Source organism: Abrus precatorius, unplaced genomic scaffold, assembly GCF_003935025.1.
Source record: "Abrus precatorius isolate BTA unplaced genomic scaffold, Abrus_2018 Scaffold10, whole genome shotgun sequence".
In the NCBI taxonomy this organism is placed as follows: Eukaryota; Viridiplantae; Streptophyta; class Magnoliopsida; order Fabales; family Fabaceae; genus Abrus; species Abrus precatorius.
In genome coordinates, this window is record NW_020874292.1 from 13051418 (window position 1) to 13065018 (window position 13601).

At 28.6% G+C, this 13601-nt stretch overlaps 1 protein-coding gene across 1 annotated transcript; it reads right to left on the reverse strand.

Annotated features, from left to right (window-relative positions):
• Window positions 1–5525: 5525 nt before the first annotated feature.
• Window positions 5526–7088, reverse strand: LOC113865053 (chlorophyll a-b binding protein P4, chloroplastic). Its single transcript, XM_027499405.1, has 3 exons — window positions 6799–7088; window positions 5908–6323; window positions 5526–5803 (listed from the first exon to the last, which is right to left on the reverse strand). The coding sequence occupies exons 1-3, from the start codon at window positions 7002–7004 to the stop codon at window positions 5667–5669; spliced, it is 759 nt and encodes a 252-aa protein (XP_027355206.1). The 5' UTR covers window positions 7005–7088; the 3' UTR covers window positions 5526–5666.
• Between the last annotated feature and the right edge of the window lie 6513 nt (window positions 7089–13601).

The following is a 13601-nucleotide window of genomic DNA, read 5'->3' on the forward strand; positions in this document are numbered from 1 at the left end:
AGATTTCTTGGAGAGCCAAGAAGTAGCAAATAGTCTCTAAATTGTCCATGTAAGAATTAATATAATTCTAAATAGATCAATAATCTGCTAGGCATTTATATCATTAAAACAAATATGTGATGATCATGATAATGCAAGAACAATATGAATTATTATCCTTTTAGAATCTCTTTGAAAATTATTACTTACTTTTCTATAAATCTGAATTGATACTTAGAAGAATAATGTTTCATCTGATAATGTAATGATGCAAGAAATATACAAATCATCATCCTTAACCTTATCTCAAAATCAATTTCAAAGTTATAATAAGTGTTACAGGGATGACAATAAGTATGATCATTGGATAAATGATATGTAAAATGACAATGATGTAAGGAAAATTAAAATAGAGAATTATGTGAATCAATAGCCTTTAACATTGTTTCAAACTCTAATAAAATCTTTTTTATTTTAGAAACTTTAAGGTGTTAATAATTGACATGATTTATAAAAGAAGATATAAGGAAAAATACTCTTTTTGTGTCCTATTTTGAGACACTTATAGGTTTAACCTAAGGATCTAAGACTTCCTTTTATGTATGTGTAAAGACTCAACAAAGGTAGCTTGTAATCCTAGGCCACTAGAGCTAAGATGTAATTCCTAATGTTGACCACAACAGTAGGGAATCTATTAGATGTGGGACATTAAAAAAAGGTTAAACTCTAGTTAAGATGTTTTCACGATAATTAAATAGGACGTGCATCCAAAATAACGCAGTTACATAATTCCTATAATCTTAAGCATACTCAGACCCAAGTATAGAGCCTTGTTCATAGTATGTGATGAATGTGTAAGTAGAAGTGTGTGAGAGAGCACAAAAATAGCACCAAGGACCATTCTTTTATACATGAAAAAGGGAAGCACATAAAAAATTTGTTTGGTTTAGTATTGTATGAATAAATGAGCATCAAAATAGAAAGGAGGGGGACTTTAAAGGGGAAAAAAAGAAATAAAAAGTGGATAAGAAGATGAACGGAAGAGTGTGAGAAAAAAAAACAATAGAGAAAGGGAAAGATTAGAAGAAGAAAAAAAGAGAGAATAGAGAACATTATAGAAGAACAAACAACAACAAAAAAAGGAAAAAGAAAAGGGATTGGAGGGTCTTCTTCTCCAATTTTGCAAACTCTACTACTAAGAATAGTTAGCCAACAAATCTAAGTTTTCAATATCATATGACATGTCTCTATCACCATGATCTTTTCATTACTATTAAAGTTATAGCTACAAAGCTAACTTCTTTTCTAAATTAATTTTGTAAAGGTACGAAAACTTTGTAGGTCTTTCCTTTTTATTTCTTCTATTTTAGTCTTATTTTAATAATATAATAATAAACATAATAAATATATATTTTAGTGAAGTATGATTTTTATTTCTTATCATTGTAAATAATAATAAAATAGTAAAAAGATTAGTTAAATGAGATAGAAATAATGTTAAAAGTTAAAACTTTTACTATAATTTGCATGATATTTTTATTTTTACTATTTTATTTAATTATATACTTATCTTATTTATCTATAGTGCTTTTATTTTTGTCAATGTATTATTTGTATACAAAGTGAACATAATTTGTTGAAAATTCATGCATTATTTCTTTATTTTATTATTAGTCAATTATATTTTCTTTTAAAATTACATAATAATAAATAAATAAGATATTTACATCAATTTATAATATAATGTATATCTTCTTTATCGTTATGCATTATAAATTGATAAGACATATGTGTACTTACATTAACTTAAATTTTATTTTATATAAATTTATCATTTTATAAATTTAATTAATTAAGTAACTATTTTATTTATTAACTAAATATATTTTATTATTATTAATTAATTAAAAAATTAAATCAAAATTATTTACTAATGTAATAATTAATAATTGTTTAACAACTCTACCTTTACGTGTTTACCTACGTTGTCTTAAGCCTCACATAATATATAAATATTTTCAAAACATTAAAGTGAATTTTGTTTATTAGACACCAGTTTTATTAACTAAAATATATTATTTTAAATATTTTCTTTCTTCAATTATAAATAATACAAGTTTATCTTAAATTAAAGCATAAATTCATTTTTAAATTAAGTAAATAATTAATATATTAATTTCTTAACCAAGTTAAAGTCATATTAATGTAGCGATTGATAAATGTCATTATGTAGTGTCTCTATCTTTGTGTATTATAAATCATTAAGACCTTTGTATACCAACCTTACCTTAGATGAGTGTAATAAAAATTTGTTAAATTATATTTTAATTTATCTTAATAAACAATTCTTCACCAACCAATCTAATTTTTTTTCTCTTTAAATATTTCTCCTTTCATTAAATATAATTAATTTTATATTAAAAATATTAAATTATGTTTCTAACTTTAATAAAATTAAACAACCAAATATTTAACTACTTAAATTTATTTCTCTATTTTATTATCTAATATTTTGCTGTACTAATATGCAATTTATATCACGAATAAATCTCAAAAGTTACAAATTTATTTCTATAAAGAAAGGACAAAACTAATTTTGAAAACAATTTTTTTAAAAATTTTATAAATTTCAAACTAATAAATTAATTTTAAAATTTTTATATTAGAACTACGTTACTTTAACTTTGATAAATTTCATGAACCAATCAACAATTTTTAAATTAATTTTTTTCTTTCCTTTAATATCAATCAATATTTTTAATATATAAATAAAAATGATAAAATATATATAGTAAATTTTTGAATTTAAAGTTAAATAAATATTTTTAAAATTCTAATAAATTTACACAATTATTTTGCTAATATTAATATCTTCATGTTGATACACGATTCCGAGCCCATTTTTAGTTTCATAAATCCTTCTTCAAACACATGTGCCATGATACATGGCACAAACGAACATCTATGAAAAGTTAGTGTCTGTTGAAGTTTCCTCTGCAACCGCTCATTTGTTAAATTTGATTTCGACATATAGTTTCCATTTCCAACTTTTACCCTTGAAGAGTAGTATTTATCAAGATTTGTGATTGTGTTGTATTCCGAAGTCATGTGATGAGTGCAACCAGAGTCTACTAGCCAAGCATAAGTTCTAAATAGTTATATAGCACATGATCAAACTGTTATCTATTTCTGCATTTTATGTCTGGTCTGAACCAGCAAACTTTGTCTGTGTTTTGTCTTTTTTGCACTTTGGATAAAGGTGAAAATCTCTACTTCTTTCCCACTTTTTGTTCCAACTTGGGTAGTAAGGTTTTCAAATTATAGACTATTTTAGTTGAATTTTCTTAAATGTCTAGATTTTCTCTGTTGTATAAACATTAAATAGACCTCGTGTCAATTGGAGAAGGATATGCTTCATACATTTGAATAGTCCCACGTAAAAGTAAAACTCAGATGCAAGTACTTTAGTTGATGAAATGAGGAATAGAGTCATCTTGCAATACATTTTTTTTTCTTTTTTTTTTTCAGTTATTTCAGAAATATAAAGAAGATCAATATAATTTAAAGCATGTTAGGGAAATGAAACTCACTCAGGGAATCAAGTAAGCGAGTGCATCAATAGAAGAAGGTGTGCATTGTTTCATGTCAAGTAGTCATATTATTCCGTCATATATATTCAAGTGGCAGTTCATTAAATAGCTTTTGAAATGTTAGATTCGTAGTTTAGCAAGTCTACATGCCAGAGTTTGATAAATCCTTGATTGCAGTATATTTAGACTTCTTTTGAAGTGAATTACGTTTGAAAATAAACCATATTAATTAAGTGTAAATATTAGTCATTAATTGTAATTTCTTATAGAAACCTTGTATTAATCGTTTGTGGATTCATAGAATATTTCACGTAAATACTTGTCATTTTGGTTGAAATTGTGTATCAAATTCACTCAAGACATGCAGCAAAGAGAAAAAGAAAGTTATGGATTGACGAATGTTAAAATGATGGAAAGTAATTGTTAGAACATTGACCGTAAGGTTGAAAAAGAAACTCTTTAGACACCATGCGTTTGAACATTTACCTTTCAGTATTTCGATGTTCACCTTAAAACAATGTACATTAAAAAGTTCCAATCGCAGTTTCTGAACATTGCCCAGAACACAATAGATCTTCTGCCTGATCTATTGAGTTAAACTGTATATTATTTTTATTTTGAGTTTCTCGCCTTCTCCCAATAGATCTACCTAGACCATTGTTTGAAAATGAACATCAGTTCTAAAATTCTACTTCTGGGCCTTGCGACATTGCCGTGTACAATGAGAACAACTACCCTAGTGTAAGCGTTACATTATTAATTATGTATTATGTTGTTTTTTGTCTACCTTTTTAGTTAATTGCAAGCATTTTTTCATATAAGTAGTTTGTCTTTTACCAGTCATATTGTTAGTTTTTGCTGCTAAAAAGATGGGAACTATACTAACTAATGAACTTCTAACACGAAATCCATATGCAAGCTTTTTCTCCATCTACGAGGCCAATGATTGGAGTTCAAATAGTCATCCAGTATGTTAACTGTATATATTGTACAATACTTGTTAGGATTGTAGTTTGCCACGTATAAATATTTCAGATTTTTCCATGGTCTTGTATATTGGGGGTAGAGTTTTGGAATATGATTTGGTGATCCAAGTTTCTCGCCTCAACTAGGCTAAGAGTGATCAATAGTTGGGCCCAAATATTTTACAACCTAAAACCACAACTGCATGGCCCATCAGATTGGGATTATGTTAATTAAATAATTAATCAAACTGTAACCATGCTAGTAATAGTACCTATTCTTTATACATTATCTTAATAATAAAAATTATATTAGAGAAAATGTGTGAAAAAGATATTGCAAATACTTACATCAAAAGAACAGGAGTGCTCTCTTTTATTTAACCAAATATTTTTTTGTATATTTTAGTTTTACTGATGATTATAAACATGTCAGTTTAGATAAAGTTAAATTTTTAAAAATTATAACAAAAATATTAAAGAAATTAAGATTTTTTTATGTTTGTTAAATTTTACATATATAAATTTAAAATATAAAATTTTAAATTTTAATATCAATAAAATTAATCATTCATGTAAGTTAGATTTTGATTATAGTTTTAATGATATTTTTTATCATTTTTTATTCAATTTATATTATTTTAAAAAATATATCTTTAAATAGGACACTTGCTAAGCCAATTCTAAAAGTGAAGCAGAATTAAAACTCAAATAATTTTTTTACGAGTTGCTGCTAGAAGATTGCAGTGAATTGACCCGTTTTGATATTCTTACTTCCTCACCTGAAGACGCAAGTGAATCCACCCAGTTCTAAATTTTGCTTTGGGTCAAGTGTCATGTGCCTGCATACCTCTAGATAAGGCTATTGCTGTTGTTGTTAATCCATTTGAATCGTGTGGAAAATGAAAGTAAATTTACGTACAAGGAAATATCTTGGTATTAGAAATTTGATTTTTAAAGTATCTTGTTTAGTTGCTAAATAATAGGCTTGAAATAAGTAACAATATAAAAACCATTTTAGTTCCTCTGTACACGAAAATAGATGGATCATAGCAATCATGCCCAAACTCTCAAAATTCATCCACTCAGGATCACAGGAGAAGGACACAGGCTTAGCATGTCATTGGATACAAACTTAGTTGCCACTAAATGTTTGAATGATGGTGTTGTGCCACGGGTCTGAGAGGTGCTGCAAGAGGTTATCAAATGGTCCTTGCCCTGTCACGTTGTGTTGAACAATAAATCCCAAGAATGCCAACATCGCCAATCTCCCTACATAAATTGCAAAATCACAAGGTTAGATAAACAATTTCACCCAGAAAGCAAAAAGGCCCTTGTGCTGTGCAATTGTAGCTAGAGATAACAAAAAGATGTACCATTTGCAAGCTCCTTCTCTTTGGCCTCCAAAGTTGGTGTAAAGTTTAAGGGGTTAAATATGCCACCAGGGTATCCACACTCATGCGGGGCTAAGCTGTATTGCTTGAAGATGGGATCCTGGTTGACACAGCCGGGGTTCTTAATGTCTTGCCATCTTCGGATTTCCACATAATGGAACAAAATGAACTCAATCACAAAGAGGGTTGAGGATGATGCAAAGTACTCGGATTTCCCAGCATCATACCATTTAGGCACATTTATGATTCCAATTTTGGTGAAAACCTCAGGAAGCAACATCCCTGCGACACCCAACATGGCCCAACGTCCATTCACAAGCTCAGCTTGGATATACCACTTCAAGTTCTCCGGGTCCTCAGCAAGCCCCAGAGGATCAAACCCATTGTCACCAGGAAGACTAATAACACCACAAAACACACATTTTAACACGTTAACAATTATAACCAACACATATATTAACACTCAATTTGAAGAATAGACACGTAAACATACTAGAAAATAAATTTTAAACTATGTTATTTATGTTCATTGCGCGTACCATTTAAAAGAGAGTAATTAATATTTAGACTATAGTACTATTTTGTTTAATTAAACTCTATCCTCCTACATGTGACGTTTATTTTTAATCTGATCTTAAAATCAAATTTTCAAATTGAACCTCAGACATGAAATTATTATTAATTCAACCCCTTGTCATTTCATATAAAGAGTAAAATTGAAAACATATAGACCAAAATTCGGTATCCATACGACGTGGCATACTAAACTAGAATCAACTATATGTAATAATCAGTTTATAAACTTTATTAGTCTAAGAAAAGTATAAACAAAAATAAAAGTATGAGTTAAGAACATGTGGATATATTACGTACCTGCCATCGAGGTAAGCTGGGGAGGGCAAGCCAGGTAGCCACTCTCCTTTCTTGGCTTGAACCTTGAAAGAGGCAGAAGGAGGACACCCCATTGGCCTAAAAGTCACTTCCCTGTTGAGTTTACCGGAAGAGCCGGTGAGGAACCTTGATTTTGAAGCACATGGCCGAAAAATGGCGGCGGAAGCTTGGGTGGTGACGGTGGCCATGCTGAGCAGCTAGTGACACTGGCAGTGGCAGTGGCTCAGGAAGATGTATGTGATAATATTGTTTCGTGCATGCCTTAGGCTTATTTCATATGTATTATTTCCTTTTGGAGCCTTTCTTGTGGTTCTTGTCACCTGTTTGTGTTGCACCGTTGGTTCGTGCGATATTTGAGATCCAACGGTTAAGCAACGTTTTTGGCTTATCCTTTTATCTCAGCGTTATATCCTTAGATCCATTTCTTCAACGTTGTTGGCCGAGAGAAGATTTTGTGGGGTCACCAAATGCTACGTTGCAGGGTGGATGAGAGGGGTGGAAATATCGTCATCACCCAATTACTGTTAGACACCTGGCTAGCTTACCGTTTCATTCGATTCTAGCTAAGATATCCACACTTAACTATATGTCAAGTTATTTTCTTTTCGAATGTGTAAGAAAAATGTACTCATTGTTATTTAATTCAAAATGCATTGTAATCTTACTTAACTTTCACCATCTATGATTGTCAGATCAATGTTGTTCTTTTGGATCCAAATGATACTTACAGATATGGAACTTTTAACTTATTATTAGTGTATTGTATTTGAATTTACAATTACTTAGTTGTAATGTTTAGGTTGAATTTGCATTTTTAATATAATTTAAATATGCACTGCATTAAAAGAATTATATTATTTAATTAATAAATTCAAAAGGTCACACAGCCAGGTATATAAAAACAAAATGTACTATTGGAATATCATTAGCATAAAATTAAATACAACCATTATATTTGTTTAAAGTACGCTCTTTGTTATTTTAACTGTTTTATGTTATCAATAATTACATTTGAATTGAAAATTTTAATTAATTTACTTATATAAATACTATTTATCTAAGAAAATATATTTTTTTTACTATTAAAGGGGCTAAAAAAGCTTTAAAAAAAAAGAACTATACAATAAAATTAGAAGAACAGACTCCGCCCGAATCAAGACTCAAAAAAGGATTAAAGAGAGGTACTCTTCTCAAAACAAATGTTGTGCTTAGGGAGATCTAATCTCATTTTGGCAAGCAAATCAACACAATTATTCCCCTCTCTAAGACTATGTCTAAACTTGACAAACGGAATGGATTTTAACATACTCCTAATTTCAAAAATAACATTAAACATTGGGTGATTACAACAATGGATATTCAAAACTAATTGTAAAGCCTCCTTAGAGTCAGTTTCTATCCAAACAAGCTGGACATTCTTCTGGACCACTAATTGCAGTCCAAATAAAAGATCCCACAATTCAATAGCTAGGGAGAGCAGAAACTTAAACCCCTGTAAAATCCAGCTATCATTTGATCATGGCTATCTCTAATTAGACAGTCACATCTAGCAATTTTGTGAACCTGGGAGACAGTACCATTCATTTTCAGCTTTAGGTAACCAGTAAGGGGAGGAGACCATCTATCTTAAGAACGAATATCCATCGGATCAACACTTGTTTTGAATTTATCCCTGTAACAGGAAATCAAATACTCAAAGTCATGACAAATTCTTTGATTAAGAACACTGGGAGTAGCAACAGAAGAGTTGAAGATAACATTATTCCTTTCCTTCCATAGGTGCCAAACAATAATACCAAAAATTCTGCTCTAACATGGACTTGGGATTAGATAGATTATGAAATAGCCAATCAGACGAACCCATACTAAAAAAAGATGTCCAATTATTAGATAAAATGTAATAATCCCAGACTTTTTTTGGCAAACCAACAATCTCTAAGAATGTACATAATTGACTCAAGAGCAGCATTACATCTAGAGCAAAGGGGAGAATTACTCATACCTTTTTTGCATCTTTTCTTATTTATTAATAACCTGCCATGAGACACTTTCCATAAAAAGAGAACAATTATGAGAGGTTCATCCCATTTTCATATTATTTTAAAAATATTCTTACTCAGGACAGAATGCTTATCAATATTATTAAATAGGGAATAAGTAGTTTTTATAGAAAATAAACCATTACTCGATAGGTTCCAAAACATAAGGTCCTGACCTCTACTAACATTTGGGGACTTGACCTGAGCTATACCATCACAAATGAAAGGAGGAAACATCTTCCTGATCTTGGACCAATCCCAACTGCCTTGGGTAGAGAAGAGGGCCACATGGATATCATGGTCCTCCTCCGGGATAGAACACAGAGCATACAAAAGTAGGTTCTAGATATATGGAATCCAATTGTTCCCAAAAAACTTGGTAGATAATCCATCACTGACCACCCAACACAACCCTTTAGAAAAGATATTCCAGTCAGCAATTAAATTTTTCCACAGATAGGAGGGCTTATTGCCTAAACTAGGTTTCTTCCCTACACAAAATCTATATTTGTGATATATTACCTGGGCCCATAACTCATTAGGGGACTTAATCAATCTCCAAAGTAATTTCATCATGTATGCTCTATTAAGCAACGAAAGATCCCTGAAGCCCAGACCCTCTTCACTCTTGGGCTTACAAATTTTATCTCATTTAATTAAGTGACATTTCCTCTTTCCTAAAAATTCCCAGAAAAAATTCTTACATATACTATTAATTTTCTTATAAACAATGTTAGGAATGATCATAGTTTTCATAAGGTAGGAGGGGATACTCATTAGGCAAGATTTGGCAAGGGTGACCCTCCTAGCAAAGGATAAAGTATTTATTTTCCATAAAGTAAGCTTCTTTCTAAGTTTATCAATAATGAAAGCAAAATCTTTTCTACCTAGTTTTTTATTACTAATAGGAATATCAAGGTAGTTACCAAAGTTAGACAAACTTCTAATACCTAAACAATTACTAATATTCTAAATAAGAGCAGGGTCAGTATTGTTAAAAAAAAATAATCTTTTCTACCCTTTACTAAAATTATGTCATCAATGTGAATACCAATTTTTGCCTCTCCCGGATTGCCTCCAAATTTTTTTAAAAAGTAAAAATAAAATAATAAAATATTTTTACAAAAAAGTAGAAATTTTTTGAAAAAAGAGATTTGGCTCCTAGAAACAGAAATCCTGCATCAGGCAAGCCTAAACTCCAATATCAAAACCAACTCCATACATGAGAAAGGAAAAGTTCAGAAATTTGTCTCTATATAAAATCCTAAAAATAACCAGTATAAAAACACAAGAAAGAAATCCAAAAATAGGGCTTTCAGAAATAAAAAATTTTAAGAGCGGCAAAATCTTTAAAAAAAAATGAAGAGCTTTTGGAGAGGAAGAAAAAGAGGCACAAAGTTTTCAGAAAAGAGAGCAAGGATTTAGAGTTTTGCAAAAAGAGGGAAAATCAAGAATAAGAAGGAGAATACCAAAAAAATCAAAGATAAAAGAAGAGAAATTACACCGTGAATAAAATCTTCATTTTCTATTCTTCTTCAGACTTGAAGTTATATCTTAGTAGAGAATGAAATTGCAAGGTATATTTTTTTAGAAACAAAGCTCTTGTTTTTGCTTGCCTGCTAGTTTAGAATGTTGTAATAAGAAGTATAAGACTTCTTAAATGATAAAATACAAATTTGTAGATCAACTTTTGCTATTACGTAACCCTTTTTTCATTTTTTTTTCTTTTTATTTAACAATTATTTTATTGTTTTAATAAAGTTAATTTGAGTTGAAATGAAAGAAGGCAAAAGTTGGGACGTATGACAACATCTGTTGTCGTGCGTCAATCACATTCCATTCCTTTTTTTTTTTAGTTTGTTACTTCTTTATAATTTTTTTAAATTATTTTACTTCACAAAAATCATTCGAAACTTACAGTACACAAACAAAAGCTTAGTCATTTTGATTTTATTTATTTATTTATTTTCTTTACACTTTGATCTAAAAGTATAATTATTTTTTGTTTTATTTTATTTTATTATTTATTTATTTATTTATTTTTATTCTGTTATTTAATTTGTGTCATTTCATTATTATTATTATTATTATTTACTTTTATTATTTGTTACATTTATATATATATATATATATATATATATATATATATGGATCTTACTTATTATTTATTTATTTATTTATTTTTAATTTATTTTTGAAATCATTTATTGAATAACCTAAAGGATAGTGATAATAATAGTAAATGATCAAATTTGATTCGTATATCATAAAATTTTTATTTTTATCTTTATAATGTATTTAGTTTCGCTTAATTATTTATTTTTATGTAATTTTTTTAGTTTTTATTTTTATTATTTATTTATGATTTTGTTGTATTGCATAATCTCATAATGGGGGTGTAATTTAATTGCATGATTGTTGAATTTTTTTTTATTAAATAATAAAATAATTACGTCAATTTATAACACTAACGTATATCTTTTCTATCATCATATATTATAAATTGATAAAGTCTATGTGTACCTACGTTACGAAGACTTTATGTAATATTAATTTATCATATATTATCTTTAATTAATTAGTTAACCACTTTAATAATAAATTAATATATATTTTTCTTTTAATTACTAACTTAGGAATCAATCAACTAATTTAAATCTAAATTGTTTTATTAACAAAACAATTTATAATGCTAATGTGTAGTGACTATACCTTTATGCATTATAAATTGTCAAAAATCTAGGTGTATTAATGTTACCTTAGGTTTTATATAATATAAATCTAACAAATGAAATGTTTAATCTTTTTATTAAATAAGTATCTTCTTTAATCAATTCAAATAAATTTATTTTTACTAAAATAAAATTAATTTTATATTTTAAAATTTGTTGAATCATATTTATAATTTTGATAAATTAAATAACCAATCATTTATCTATTTTTATTATACAAATTTTTGTAACATCGATGTGTAATTTACATTACTTTCGATTTGTCCAAAAATTATAAGAGATTAATGTGTAGCTTATACTATCTCAAATTCTCTTTCAACCTTAATCATAATTTAAATCTAAATTCAAATATTTCATTTACAAATAAAAATACTTTTTAACGACTTGCAATATAGTTATGTGATCTTCCTTCACCTTCTGTATTGTTTCTCGTAGGGTACATGTATAACTGCGTTATCTTATATCTTAAATATTATAATTTTATGAAAATAATTTTAATATCAAAATAAATTTTCTTAGTCAACTAACTTCGTATTTTTTAGATAAAACTATGTGGTTTTGAGTTTTCTATTACACCAAGGGATACGTAGGAGCGGGAATCGGACACGTCAAGTCAAAATAATCTTTTAAAATAATTTTTTAAGGTATCCATCCACATTTTAATAAATAATTTGTCTTCTTTTAAAATAAATATTTTTTAAAATTAAAATAAATTTGCACAATTAATTAAGGTAACCAATTTTAAAATGGACATTGTAGGTTGCTAATACCTTCCTTACACGTAAATGACTCCCGAACTCATTTTTGGTTTTAAAGATCATATTATTTTAAAAAAAAATTCCAAGGTTTTTTTAAAAATAAACTTTGGTGGCGACTCCTCTTATATTTTTGAAAATATTTTTGCCCTACTGTTGCAACCGCCTGGTTGCGACAATCAGTAAAAAATAAGTGAGAAATTTTTTGGCCATGTTTACTGAAAGAAAACGGAATCCATTTCAGATTAGCAATCATATCTTGAATTAAATAGCCCAATCTTTCTAAACAAAGCACAAAAATATAGGGGGAAATGGAGTCCCCCTGCCTAATACCTCTTTCAGGTTTGAAGGTATAGGTAATACTGTTATTCCAATTATTGAACATAAAAGTAAAGGATATATATTGATAAATCAGATTCACAAAATCAGCCCTCAAGCCAATTTTTTGGAGAGTATTAATAATAAAATCCCATCTAAGTCTATCATAGGCTTTCTCTAAATCAATTTTAATAATCATATAATCATTCCTACTTTTTAACTTTGCAGTTGAATGCAATAGTTCCTAAAGGATTAGGGCATTATCTATGCCTTGTCTCCTTGGAATAAAGCTAGTTTGATTTGTAGACACCAAATTGGTTAGGATTTCCTTAATTCTATTGGCCAATAATTTTGTAACTATTTTATAACTCACATTGCATAGGGATATAGGTATGAAATTTTTAATATGTTCAAGGTTTTTTATTTTAGGAATAAGGGTAATAGCAGTATCATTCACTGTAGCTATATTTTTTGGATTATTGAAAATATCTTGAACAAAATTAAAGATGAAGGATGCCAATAAATTCCACTGAATTTTAAAGAAAATTGCATGCAACCCATTTGGGCCAGGGGATTTGTAGTTCCCTATGCTAAATAAGGAAGCTTTTACTTCTTCCATGGACAAACTAGAGTACAACTCAGTTAAGTAGAGTGAGATTCAGGGACAGAGTTCAGTAAAGTGAGATTCAGGGACAGAGTATAAATTTCTAAAAAAATCTAGGGCCATAGATTGTAATTTAAAGGAATCAAACTCCTAATCACCCTTGTCATTTTTAAGGGCTTCTATCAAATTCTTATGTCTCTTAATGATAGCAGCCTTATGAAAAAAAAAATTGTTATTCCTATCTCCTAACCTAATCCAATTAGATCTAAAATGATGATATGAATATATTTCTTCATGGTCCAATATTTGTTGATACTCTTGCCAAAGAGAGGTCATA